At 44.5% G+C, this 14,419-nt stretch overlaps 1 protein-coding gene across 1 annotated transcript in view; it reads right to left on the reverse strand.

Moving 5' to 3' along the window:
* The window catches only part of LOC308679201 (vomeronasal type-2 receptor 26-like), a gene marked incomplete at both ends in the record, with an annotated part of 108,065 nt that overhangs the window by 57,104 nt on the left and 36,542 nt on the right, over nt 1–14,419 (reverse strand). The window contains 2 exons of the mRNA XM_081346794.1: nt 10,040–10,308; nt 10,774–10,943. Of these exons, the coding sequence (XP_081202920.1) occupies nt 10,040–10,308; nt 10,774–10,943 (439 nt within the window). The remainder of the gene's footprint in view (nt 1–10,039; nt 10,309–10,773; nt 10,944–14,419) is intronic.

The raw sequence follows: 14,419 nt of genomic DNA on the forward strand, positions 1-14,419 counted from the left end.
ACACGGTTCTTAAGAACCAAGATACCTTGGCCAATAATCAAGAATCTACATTTAAGGTACTGAAGGAACTAAAATTGAATGTGGCAACATTGACAGACGAGACTAGACAATTTCATACAAGATTCGAGGAAATACAGAATATTTTAACTAAACATGAAGATCAACTGCAAACTATAGAAACGAAAATTGCCAAAACAGATGAGAAAGTGGGGAGGATGGATGCCCATTTTGCCAGAGTCAACAAATGATTGGAAAATGAGATGGTGATGCTGGAAATGGATAAATCTGGGAACTTCCTACGTTTCCAGAACAAGAAATGGAAGAAATGGAAGAAAAAGAGGAATGCCTTTGAGAAGTGATGGGAGAAGTTATGGCTGGGATTTTGGGAAGAGACCAAACTGAGATATTACGAGATGTGGACGAAGTTTATCGCATTTATACTAGTTATGCCAGACGTAATAATCTACCCAAAGAAGTGCATGTCCGTCTTACTAAAAAGTCAATTCGAGATGAGATACTCCAGAAAACCAGGCTCCAAGCATTTACATACAAGGGAAAACGTATAGCAGTACTGCCACAAATACCAAAGAGAGTACGAGATATGAGAAGACAGTTTGAATTTCTTACAACTTTTTTAAGGAAATATAAGATTCGGTACCGTTGGTTACTACCAGAAGGAATATCATTCACGTGGCAAACTCAAAGGCTTAAACTGGAGTCACTTCAGGATGCACAGGACTTTTATGAAACACAAGTTACCTTATTTGATCGAGAAAGTGAAGGAGAAACAGAGAGCAAGAGTATGGAAGAAACTTCACAAGAACCCAGTATAGAGCAGCAGGAGGACCAAGGAAAGAGGATGAATGGCAACAATAGGACTGGAGATGCAACAGGGCTACAAGTTGAAACTAGATCACAGAGACAAAAGGCCGCAGGCAAGTAAGAGTATGGAAGAAGAATTATATTTGTTTTCCGTTAATATTAACGGATTAAATGCCCCTGCTAAAAGGAAAAGAATTTGGCTTAACTTACAAAAACAAAATTGTGATTTGATTTGTATACAGGAAACTCATATATGTAAAAACCATCAAAAAGTATTAGAGTGCCCCCAATTGGGGAAATTATATGTATCCTTGGCCAGTCAGAAAAAACAAGGTATTGCTGTGTACGACCGCAAAGGATTAGTGACACAAGTGTACTCTGATGAAGAGGGAAGAATACTAGCACTGGAAACTAAAATAGGTTTAAAACTGGTATTATTAGTAGTTATATATGCGCCTAATACGGATCAGAAAACTTTTTTTAAAAAAGTTATATAAGAAACTAACTGATCTGGATTATGAAAATATATGTATTTTGGGGGACTTTAATGCGATTAAAGATGTTAATAAAGACTATGAACCAGGGGCAGGCCCCCCAAGGTACATAAAAAGACAAAGGAAAATTTTGCCTAAAATATGGGATAAGCTAGTAACCCAAATTGGACTTTCAGACGTATGGAGAGATTTACATCCTACTCAAAAACAATTCACCTATTTCTCCCCTAGGCACCACTCATGGTCTCGAATAGATATGTTTTGGTCAACATCTGAAATTAAAGAGGCCATTATAGAGGTAGAGATAAACACCAATGTATGGGCAGACCACCACCCCTTAATAGTTAAATGGGCAGGACCCCCCCAAAAAGGGCGAGGTGGTCTATGAGACCAGATTTAATGAGGGATGAGGAATTTCTCAAAAGTACCAAAAAGGAGTTAGAATTTTTTTTTATAGAAAACAAAAGAGAGGACACCCCTCTGCAAACTATTTGGGACACTGCTAAGGCAGTAGTGAGAGGGCTCGCTATAAAACATTCGGCCTACAGTTGGAAACAAGAAAGATTAAAAAGAGTTGAGTTATTTTCCAAATTATCAAAAATAGAGGAGGCGCTGCAATTAGATCCCCAAAATTCCCAACATAAAGAAAAAAAAGATTTGATCAAACATGAGATTCTTTTGATTGATCAAAAAGAGGTGGCAGATAAAATTAAGAGGAGCAGGCAGAGGTATTTTGAACACGCTAATAAACCGGGGAAGTGGTTAAGTTACAGATTAAGAAAGGAACAAAAAGCAAAAAGGATAGATTATCTACAAGATCAGGATGGTAACCTAGTGATTAATAAGGAACAAAAACTAAAAACTGCACAAGAATTTTATAGACTACTTTACAGTGAGGAAGAATGTCCACAAAGTAAGTTAGAACAATATTTTCAGAATTATCGCCCCCAACCGATTTCGGATTCTTTTAGACAACTTCTGAATAAGGAAATAACTATGGATGAAGTTGAGGAAGCTATTAAAAAACAAACAGGGGGGGAAACTCCAGGCCCGGATGGCCTGCCTTGTGAACTTTATAAGGAGTTCATTGACCTGCTAGGTCCTCAATTAAGGGATATATTTAATAACATTTTAACTGATGCAAAAATGCCCGAATCTTGGAGAGAGGCTTATATTTCTTTAATTCCTGAACCTGATTCGGATTTGACGTTGATCCAAAATTACAGACCAATTTCACTATTGAATGTAGACTACAAAATTTTTACGACTATATTGGCAGGAAGACTTAAAATATTTCTTTCCCACTTTATTCACCAGGACCAAAATGGTTTTTTACCCTATAGACATCTTAATGATAATGTGCGAATAATTTTAAATGTATTGGAGTATTACCAGAAACTTTTAGATAGGCCCATGGCGATGATATTTGTAGATGCACAAAAAGCTTTTGACAGAGTTAATTGGAAATTTATTATGCATCAATTAAAAGTAATGGAATTTGGCCCTAAATTTATGAATGCAATTCAAACAATATATTCTGAACAGTCGGCTAGGCTGCTTTTTAATGGAGCGATGTCTGGAGAATTTGGAATTTTTAAGGGCACCAGACAAGGTTGCCCTCTTTCCCCATTATTGTTTGTTCTGGCTCTGGAACCACTTCTTGATACAATTAGACAAGATGAGACTATTAGGGGCCTTAAAATTAGAGGAGAAGAATATAAACTTCAGGCTTTCGCCGACGATTTAGTGTTTGTGTAAGAGGACCCCCTAGTCTCTGGGCCAAATTTAGTAAAAAGGATTGAACAATATGGTGAGGTGGCAGGACTGAAAATAAATAGAGAAAAAACCAAAATGTTGCCCAAAAACGTAACTGATGTAAAGAAAAAAGAAATACCGTATATACTTGAGTATAAGCCGAATTTTTCAGGCCACTTTTTGGGCTGAAAAAATCCACTTCGGCTTATACTCCAGTGAACAAAAAAAAAGAACTTACCGAGGACTTGCGCGCGGCCGAGGCTTCGATGCTTCCGGGATCGCGAGACCTGCCGAAGTTTGGGGAGGTTTGGAGAGGTGCACGCGCACCTCCCCAAACCTCCCCAAACGTCGGCAGGTCTCCGGACCTCCGCGCCCTGCCTGCCTGCTTCTTTCCGCTGCCTGGCTGCCCTACGATGTAACCCGCTTCATGATAGAGTGCGACGCCTGCAAGGACTGGTTTCATGGCAGGTAACACAAAGCGGTCATTCTCGCCTTTCCCTCCCCCCCTCGCCCGCCCGCTCGCTTTTTTTTTCCTCTCAAGCATCACTGGACTGGGCCAGGGAAATCAGAGAGAAGCTGGGCGTGCAGCATCACGGCGACGGCTGGAAGCCTCGCCCAGCTAGAGACAGAAAGGAAGGAGGGAGGGAGGGAGGGAGGGCGCGTGCAGGCAGAGAGGGTTTGGTCAGGGTGGCGGCGGCGGCGGACACGGGGAGCTGAGGCGCCGTCCGGTAGGTAGAGGCCGTTATGGGAAGGAGGCGGGAGAAGGGACGTGTGGGGGAAGTACGGGGGCCGTGTAAACGGAGTACGTGCGGCGCCGCGCGGGTCTGATAGAACTGGGCCGGCAACGGGTGCTTGTGAAGCGGCTGAGGGCTGGCTAGGAAGGGGGCGGCGGCGGCGCTGGCATTTTGCGGGTGGGACAAGGCTCTCGAGAGAGAACATGGAGGAGGCGGAACCGACCCCGCCGCTCCCTGCAGGGGAGAGAAGCCGGGCAAGCGCTGCTCCAGTCCTCGCTCTTCTTCCCTCTCCCGATTTTGCCTTCCTGTCCAAGATAAGTTCGAGCGGTAGGGGAAAGTTAGAGCCCCTTTCTGAGGCTGCCCCTTACTTGGGATTGTTGGGTGAGAAGGCGACGTGGGCATGGAGGAGGAAGTAAGTCGCGCTTTACTCGTCACTGCGGGGCGGGGAGAAAAAAAGTTCTTGCCGGCCGGACTTGGATGGCGGCAGCGGCATCAGCTGGGAGCCGCAGCCCCGCCTAGTCCGGCTGAGCTGAACCAGCTCAACACAAAGCGATTGGGCCTTTCCTCCCCCCCCTTTCCCTCCCCCCTCCCGCTCTAGGGCAGAGATCCCCTTCCTATCGCTCGGGGCCTTTCGTCTCTTTGGCTCGCCAGGACTGGAGCGGGGAGAGCGAGCGGCAGAGGAGAGATGGTGGGCTTTCCTTTCCTTTCCTTTCCTTTCCTTTCCTTTCCTTTCCTTTCCTTTCCTTTCCTTTCCTTTCCTTTCCTTTCCTTTCCTTTCCTTTCCTTACCTTTCCTTTTCTTTCCTTCCCTTCCCTTCCCTTCCCTTCCCTTCCCTTTCCGTTAGAGAGCTACCTTCGTGATTACAATGTGGAGTGGCTGACTGAGGCTGAAAGCACATTAGGTAGCACTTGAGACATGCAGGCAAATCCTGCTAAAGGGCTTTTCCCCCCCACTGGATCCGCGCTCCGCAAGCCTCTGCCGCCGGCGGAGGGTGGATCCACGCTCCGCAAGCCTCTGCCGCCGGCGGAGGGTGGATCCGCGCTCCGCAAGCCTCTGCCGGCGGCAGGGCGCGGATCCAGCCGGCGGCAGAGGCTTGCGGAGCGCGGATCCACCCTCCGCCGGCATGCAGGCAAATCCTGCTAAAGGGCTTTTCCCCCCCACTGGATCCACGCTCCGCAAGCCTCTGCCGCCGGCGGAGGGTGGATCCGCGCTCCGCAAGCCTCTGCCGGCGGCAGGGCGCGGATCCAGCCGGTGGCAGAGGCTTGCGGAGCGCGGATCCACCCTCCACCGGCATGCAGGCAAATCCTGCTAAAGGGCTTTTCCCCCCCCACTGGATCCGCGCTCCGCAAGCCTCTGCCGCCGGCGGAGGGTGGATCCGCTCTCCGCAAGGCTCTGCCGGAGGCAGAGGCTTGCGGGGCGCGGATCCAGCCGGCGGCAGAGGCTTGTGGAGCACGGATCCAGCCTCCGCCGGCGGCAGAGGCTTGCGGAGCGCGGTTCCAGCCTCCGCCGGCGGCAGAGGCTTGCGGAGCGCGGATCCAGCCGCCGGCGACAGAGGCTCGATCAGCCGTTCTGCAAGCCTCCGCCGCCGGTTAATACCCTGTATTCAGCTCTGGGAAGTGGGGGGAAGGGGGAGAGAGGGGGAGTTTGGGAGGAGGGGGAGGGGGAGCTCCACGGTGCAAAAATAAAGCCCTGCCGCTCTTCGCGTTGCTTGCCCGACTGGCTGTCACGGGACCGCACGGATCGCCTCGCTCCCACCGGCAGCTGATTCCTTCGAGTTTGGTCTCGAGCGATTTTGCATTTTCTCCAGTGCTGAAAGCCACTCGGCGGATCCCAGCCTCGACTTATACTTGAGTCAAGAACTTTTCCCAGTTTTTGGGGGTAAAATTAGGGGTCTCGGCTTATACTCGAGTCGGCTTATACTCAAGTATATACGGTAGAAGGAATTATGGGGTTAAAATTTGCTAAAAAAGTAAAGTACTTGGGAATCGAATTAACCAATAAATGTTCCAATATTAAAGAACTTAATTATAATAAATTATTTGCCAATACACTACAAGACCTTGACAGGTGGAAAAATATTCAATTATCTTTTTTGGGCAGAATTGCTGCAATCAAGGCACATATCCTCCCACGTTGGATTTTTTTATTTCAAACGGCCCCCGTAAATTTAGACAACAAATTTTTTAGGAAATTGGATCAAGCAGTAGGGAAATTTGTTTGGCGGGGTAAAAAACAACGTATAAAGGGAAAAATGCTCCAGGAGCACAAAACAAGGGGGGGTTTGGGACTTCCAAACTGGGAGTTATACTATCAAGCCTCTGCACTCCTCTGGATTAAAGATTGGGTATCCCTGTCGAGGAAACGCATATTAACTATTGAGGGCTTTGACCTTAATCAAGGATGGCACTCAACTTTATGGTCATATCAAAAAACTCCATCTAAGTATTTCACTAACCACTACATTAGGAGAATTTTGATCAGAATTTGGCAAAAAGTTAAAAAACGAATGTATACTAAGATTCCCAAATGGGTGGTTCCATTGGAGATAACAACCCAGCCGACCGTTCACAACCTGAAAAGAAACTGGTCCTACAAGACTTTGGTGGACGAAGAAGGGAATCTGAAATCTAGAGAACAATTACAGACACAAGGTATAGATATAGACTGGTGGTCATACATTCAAATCCAAACTAGGTTTTCTAAGGATAAACAGGAATATGGCATTTCCCAAACTAGTCAACCCTTCGATAAAAGTTTGGAAGGCCCCGGACTAAAATTTATTTCTGGAATGTACAATCTCCTCCTAGCTAGATATATAGATGATGAGATTGTGAAAGATACAATGATAGCCTGGGGGAGAAACATAGGGAGGTCAATCCAACTAGAGGAATGGCAGACAATATGGGCCAGAACGATGAAAATAACATTATCTTCGGCATTCAAAGAGAACTATTTTAAAATGATTTATAGATGGTATTTGCCGCCAGCTAGAATAGCCAAAATGTTTCCAGACGCCTCTGATAAATGCTGGAAATGTAGACTGGCCAAGGGTACTTTTTTCCACCAGTGGTGGACTTGCCCTCAGAGTAAGAAATATTGGGAGAAGGTCCAAAACTGGTTAAAACAAATAACTGGTGTCATCTTCCCTCTGCTTCCAGACTCTTACCTACTTGGTATAAAGCCAAAACTAATTAATAGACAAGATTGGTATCTCTTTGTACATGTTACAACAGCAGCGAGAATAACCTTCGCTCAACAGTGGAAGGATATAAATATTCCAACGGACCAAATGTTAATTAATAAGATTCTAAATTGTGCTGAAATGGATAAACTAACCTACATCTTAAAACAGAAACAAGAATCTATGTATTACACCAACTGGCAACGATGGTATGATTGGTTAAAAAATAGAACAAACCTAGAATAGTTAATATGACACTTCATAGTAATCTTTATGATAATATTTAATAGTCGAAATAGACAACGTTAAATAAGATTTAAGATTTACCGGGATGTAATTATGTATAATTGCACAGGGGATCTCAATCCCCAGTCAGTTTATATGTATGTTTGTTAAGTGTTTGTTTGTCCTTTTCCTTTTCTTTCTTAATTTGAAATGTATATACTTAGTGTGTATGTGTTTGTAAATATTTAAAATAAACTTTAAAATAAAAAAATTAAAAAAAAAGTTGGAATTAAGATTGCCGGAAGAAATATCAACAACCCAAGATATGCACTCTAATGGCAGAAAGTGAAGAGGAACTGAAGAGTCTCTTGTTGCGGGTGAAGAAGGAGAGTGCAAAACTTGGGTTGAAACTAAACATTAAGAAAACCAAGATCATGGCATCCGGCCCTCTCAATTCCTGGCAAATAGATGGGGAAGAAATGGAGGTAGTGACAGATTTTATTTTCCTGGGCTCCAAGATCACTGCAGATGGGGACTGTAGCCAAGAAATTAAAAGACGCTTGCTCCTGGGGAGGAAAGCCATGGCAAATCTAGACAGCACACTAAAAAGCAGAGACATCACCCTGTCAACAAAAGTGCGTATAGTTAAGGCTATGGTCTTCCCAGTTGCAATGTATGGCAGTGAAAGTTGGACCATAAGAAAGGCTGAGCGCCAAAGAATTGAATCCTTTGAACTCTGGTGCTGGAGAAGACTCCTGCGAGTCCCTTGGACTGCAAGGCGTTCAAACTGGTCAGTCCTAGAGGAGATCAACCCTGATTGCTCTTTAGAAGGCCAGATCCTGAAACTAAAACTCAAATCCTTTGGCCACCTAATGAGAAGGAAGGACTCACTGGAGAAGAGCCTAATGCTGGGAAAGATTGAGGGCAATAGAAGAAGGGGACGACAGAGAATGAGGTGGCTGGATGGAGTCACTGAAGCAGGAGGCGTGAGCTTAAATGGACTCCATAAGATGGTAGAGGACAGGAAGGCCTGGAGGAACGTTGTCCATAGGGTCGCGATGGGTTGGACACGACTTTGCAACTAACAACAACAACAACAATTTACTACAATGAAACCCATATATCCTGATGTCAGCTGAACTGTTTTGCTCAAATAAGGGGCTGTATCATATGCAATTTTTTTTCATTCTGGTTGTCCAGGATATATATTATTTTAATATATGAATCCCAATAGGTCATTTGTGTGATGTTCAGTCAAATATAGTCATCTCTCTCTTTCTTAGACCATTGACATTACATTAATAGGTGTGTTTCATGGTTGTACAAGAGAATGTGATAACACATCTCCTAATATAATTTGTCAGTTGTACAGTCCAAGGTGTCTTTAACTGAACTTTCACAAGTCTGTCAGATTCCATAGCTTTAATTGTACACTAATAATTATATATCCTGATTTTAGACAAAGGATAAATTGCATAAATTCCCAATTCAGCTCTGAGGGCAGCAGCTGAAGACTTTCTATCCACCCCCAAAGATACTTCTCAGATGCTGTGATTGTGTTCTAGCAGCTTTACCTATATACATACTAAGCCCCAGGCTTCGGTTTAATATAAAGACTTGGGGTAAGTTTGGTAGTTTATACTTTAATAAATGGAAAGAAAATTTAATATCTATGATTTTTTTTAAGTGTAAACACTAAATTCACTTGTGCCCTTTCTCTAAGTGAGCTGCTTTGATGATGAACAAATATCCAGTTCCAGAGAAAACTATCCCTCAGTAAGGAAAGGTGTTACTTGCTCTATTGAATGGCCATCAAAAAGGCAGCAATGGTTATGATGTTTTCCAAAGACCATAACTTTAGTCTTTGATTTATCAATAATCATTACATTATTATGTCAATGGAAGCCAAATTGTCTCAACGGTTTACACAATCCAAGTTATGAGAATGATATTAATATTGTATGATCAGTGTAAACCAGGGTGTTCCAATGTGTATTTATCACCTTAGACAGGTTTATTTCAGGATCCTTCATTAGTGCAGGAAAGTCATTAATTTCCAGACTGAATATCAGGGGTTCAGATATGCCTCCTTCCCTTCCTCCTTGGTAAGTTTCGATCCTTCTTCTCGTGGCTCCGCTGAGCCCAAACCTCCCTCTCAAAGAATGGCTTGTGGAAAGGGCTTGGATCAGAGCCAGCAGTCAGAGCTCCAGTTTAAGGACAATCAATTTTCTCCATCATATTTCTCTGTTTATTATGTCAAATGCTGCACTAACATCTATAAAGTCAGCAAGCCATAGTTTACCCAGCTGACATATTTTGTGATTAGATATTTCAAGGTAAATCTGTTGTCAATATTAGATTATTAATGTATGTATTTTTATTGAAATTTATATAAACTTTAACTCTATCTAAAACCTTCTTGTTCTTCTAAAGAATGCACTTTTCTTCTTCCCTCTGTCAAATTTATCTAAGAGGAAAATGGGATATATTTTAGCCACAATATTAGACTTACTGACCTGTAATTGCTAGACTCCTCTTAATTCCATTTTATCTAGAGAGACTTTACTACTACTGTCAACTTCAGTCCAAATGGATATGAACGGTACATATGAAATGAACATGCCAATAAAGACCCATATAGCTGGGAATATTTTCTGCATATCTGAATATCCATTCATGATGAATGTGGACAGGAACATAGTAGGCTAAAACATAGCTGACATATTTTCTAATACAAAGAAAATCAGCTCTTGAATTCCATGGAGAAACTATGGTTAGATCTATCACTCACCCATCACCACCCCGCTCAGATAAAGAAACAGACAAACCTGGGGGGCTTTGTAGATGCCTCCTAATGTTGACATCTGGATGGAGATGTCCTTGGCAGCTCCATCAAGAAGAGCCAGGAGCTTCTCCCTCCTTCCACAGCCATAGTTGGGGACATTGGCTTCTCCAGCGGAGAGAATGTCCAGCAAGGCATCTGAAGTGTGTAAAGGGCTCAGATAGTTGTCATGGATGTTGTAGCCAAGTGTGAGATTGTGCAGGAGCTGGGAATTCTTGTTGATAAGTTGAATGGCAAAAATGAAGCGTAACGTTTCTGAATAACCAAAAGAAAGCCCACTGTAAAAAAAAGTTCATGTTATTATCATCAACAGCAACAACAAATTATTTTTTAAAAGTTTAATCCTCTTTGTTTCCACCAGCCTACTGAGCCTTAAGGCAAAATGGATCCAAACCCAAAGATCATTTATTTCAGTAATCAAGGTGCCCAGGGAACAGGGAAAGGAAAATAATCTCAACTTCCTTCAGGTTCTCTCCTGCCCCATTTTTAGATTTGAGTTTCTTCCACAAAATTAAAGAGGCAAGGAAATCAAAATATTTCAGGAAATCAAAGAGGTCCTGAAATATAGGAGAAAGTGGAATAAGAAGGAGAGTGTTAGAACTGGAAATGGAGGGGATGCAACTCCATCACCCGGAATGACTTACGAACGAGACTGAATAGAAGGAGCACGGTTGAAAGGCAATTTCATATGCGATATTTCTGTTAGAGTGATAAGCATACTAATGAGATGGTCTCCTGGCCTGTAATAGCTCCACGACTGCTTTCCATCCTGGGGCTCCAAACTGGGTGGGCACTTCATTCTGAGCTTCCCAGAGACCGGCTGGGACACCAGCAGCATCAGAACCAGAAGGCCCATGATTCTTGGGGCTGAATCCATTCTGCTCCCGATTCTTAACAGAAAGAACAAGGAGGGTTAGAAGCATTCAAAGAGCTCTCACAAGAGAGGAATGCTCGTGGTTTCCTGATTCAGACAGAGACGCAGCAAAATTCACTTGGAGAAAAAACAAAAGTACATTGAAGAGCACAGCCCCGGCCTGTCTGAAGACTTCTGCCACACAGAACGTGACCTGCAGCTTTTATCCTTTTCTGATGAAAGATGTCTTCCGTGTTGCTTCAGCCTGATGTTTACATCCAAGGCAGTCACTGGAGAAGGAGCAGAGGACCTAAGACCAGGATGGTGATTATTTTACAGGGAGAAGCAACTTTTCCACTGGGGACGCTGAACTTCCTTGCGGATCCGTGTGAAGAGGGTTAGCTGGAAAAAAAACATGTTGGTGAAAAGTCACAGATGCCCTCCTGGGGGTTCTGCTCTGTCGTGGTTGTGGTCCTTCCTGTCAGGACTTCTCCAGAAAGTGATGCTGGATGAACAAGTGAATTGACCTCCGATGTCCTTCAACATGGCCTCCTGTCTCCAGGGATTGCTGGGAAGGTCACCCAGCATGATGGAGTTTGGTGCCTCTCTAGGTTGATGTCACTTAGCTCTGGTGCTGCCCGTCTTCTAATGCCAAGGACGCAATCAGCACCCTTGAACCCTGCTTAATATGAAGAGTTGGGCTTTTTTGGAATTTTTTTTATATCAGAACTCTATATATTTAATCATAAATTGGAGATGATTTTAAAATTGCTCGTGCCTGAAGTGGAATTTCATTTCCCAGCTTTTCTAACAATATTGATTTTTGGATGAGAGGTGACTAAGATGCATGGAAATTACAGTCTGTGGACTGTATGGTCGGGAAAATAGGGAGCAAGTTATAGAGTGGGTGGATTTTTTTCTTTCTTTGCCACTTTCTCTGTTGTCCTTCCATGTTTGTGTAACTACCTGCGTGCCGTGAGGTCTGCAGGTGAGATCTTGGAGGTGCCCAGAGTGTGGTGGATGGTGCAAAATGATTTTTTGCCACACCCACCCAGAAAATTGTTTGGGGGACTGGTGGTCCTCCCTCTGGTTAGGTGGATGTCCTTGGTGGGGTGGGACCCCTCTGACACTGTGAGGTGTTCTAACAATGAATCGTTAAAGGTGCTTCCAAGCAAAGGCATCACGCAGAGATGCAATCATATTAGCTTTATTCATGATAGATCAAAAAGAAAGAAATACTTGGCATGAAAGCATTCATGCCTGCATGTGAGAGAGAAATAAAATAAAAGAAAACAAGCTAGCATTACATGACTAAACTAGAGGTTAGGAGTAGAGATAGAACTAAGAACTGGAGAATAGAAACTAGAACAAAGAGCAGCCCCTCGTGCAGAGGTATTTATGGGGGGTCTTGGTCCCTCCCTGATCATAAAACACTCTCACCAATGGGGCTGTGGGTCCGAGACCCTTGGCTCATCAGTGGAAGCAAAGAAGCCTCTTTGCCTCCATCTGATGACCCTTTTGGGGAACTGCCAATGGCTGGCACTAATCATCTAACAATTCCCCTTCTTGCCAGCCAATGACAGAGACCAGTGAATGTATGTGAGGGGTGAGCAGGTGTCATAGACATGCATAAAAACATTCAGAAGGCCAAACACAAACGCTTACACAGAAGGTTGTGCCGGTCAATGGGAACAGGCTTGGTAAACAGATCAGCTATCTGGTCAGCTGTATTACAGTGCTCAACATGTATAAAACCCTTTTTGGTAAGCTGCCTGACATTTTTATATCGTATGTCTATATGGCGAGATCTAGATCCTACTGCATAAGCCTCCGAGATTGCAATGGCGGCTGTATTGTCCTCTAGAATTTGGATGGGCAGAGGGGGAGATGCCCAGATGCTTGTTATCAGCTCATTGAACCAGGTCAAATCATTGGCCGTGTCTGACAGGCTGGCATATTCAGCCTCGGCCGTGGAGCAAGAAATAAATTTTTGCTGCCTGACATTCCAATGTACTGGGCAGCCATCTAGCAATATGAGGAAACCAGAAGTGCTCCGTCTACTTTTGGTGTCGCCAGCCCAGTCTGCGTCTGAGTAAGCGGAGAGCTGGGCCGTCTTCCCCTTCTCTGGTTCTAGCATAAGGAGGGCATCAGCTGTGCCCTTAAGGTATCTAAGCACCCTTTTAACAGCAGTCCAGTGGAATTCCTTTGGGTGTTCCACATGCCTGGACAATAGATTCACAGCTAAAGCTATGTCAGGTCTGCTCCAATTGCTGATGTATAGCAAGGAGCCAATCACAGATCTGTAAAGCGTGTTATCTGTGAACTCAGGACCGTCCTTATGGGTGTGGTTGTAAAAATCGGTTTGCATTGGGCTATGCGTAGGATTAGATTCTGTCATTTTGCATTTGGCCAGTAATTCCTCTATCTTTTCTTTTTGAGATAGAGCGAACCCCCCTTTAGTGGCCAAAATATGCACACCCAAGTACTTGTCAACCCGCCCCAAAGACTTCAGAGTAAACTTTTCTTCCAGGGCCTTGGCAAATTCATCACACCCTTTCTTGTTAGGCCCTACATATAATAGGTCGTCCACATAAACTAACACCCGTTCTGTGGTACCCTTGGAATTGCGTGTGAAAACACATTGGTCTGCATGAGATGCTGAGAAACCAACTCATTCTAAAGTCCTTCTAAGACAGTCATACCATAATTTCCCTGACTGCTTAAGACCATATAACCCTTTGTGAAGCAACCATGTATTTCCCCCTTCTTGCTGGTAGCCAGGTGGGGCCCTCACGTAGATCTGCCGGTCCAAGTTGGCGTGGAGGTAAGCCGTCTGGATGTCGAATTGGAAGACTTCTTCTCCCAGAGCGGCTGCAGTCACGAGGGCGGCCTTGACGCTCTCTGCCCGGACGGTTGGAGAGTAAGTCTCCGAGTAGTCTTCCATATAACACTGAGCGAAGCCCTGGGCTACCAAACGGGTCTTATACAGGTAGAGACCATTGGCAAGTGGTTTGGCCTTGTAAACCCACCTTGTGCCAATGACTTTCCTCTCCTTTGGAGGTTGCTGGGGGGTGAAGACCTTAAGTTGTTTTAAGCTCTGCATTTCCTTCTCCATCGCGAGCTGCCATTTCTCTTGCTCTTCGATGGGCAGCTCCTGGATGTCAGAGAAGGATTTTGGGGTGACCATGACGCTGTTGACAGACGCGATGTGGCCAATGTCAATTCTCTTTGGTGGGACCCCTTTGTTGGACCGCTTTGACCTCCTTACCTTCTGCCACTCACCGCTCTTTTCTTCCGCAGGTTTCTGAGGTGTCGCTGGGGGTGAAGACGGTGTGTCTTCCTCCATGGGACTGGACGCATCTTCGTCTTGTTCCTCACTTTCGTCGGTGGCAGGGTACGAGGTCGCCTCTGGTGATGTCGCGGTCGGTGTGTCCTTGCTGGGTCGGTTGGCATATGGGCTCAGATCATTTGAGTGGATCTGAGTCCAATTGGAGTCCTCTTCGAAAGAGGCAG

The sequence above is a fragment of the Vipera berus genome (genome assembly GCF_964194415.1).
Source record: "Vipera berus genome assembly, contig: HAP1_SCAFFOLD_28, whole genome shotgun sequence".
Lineage (NCBI taxonomy): Eukaryota > Metazoa > Chordata > Lepidosauria > Squamata > Viperidae > Vipera > Vipera berus.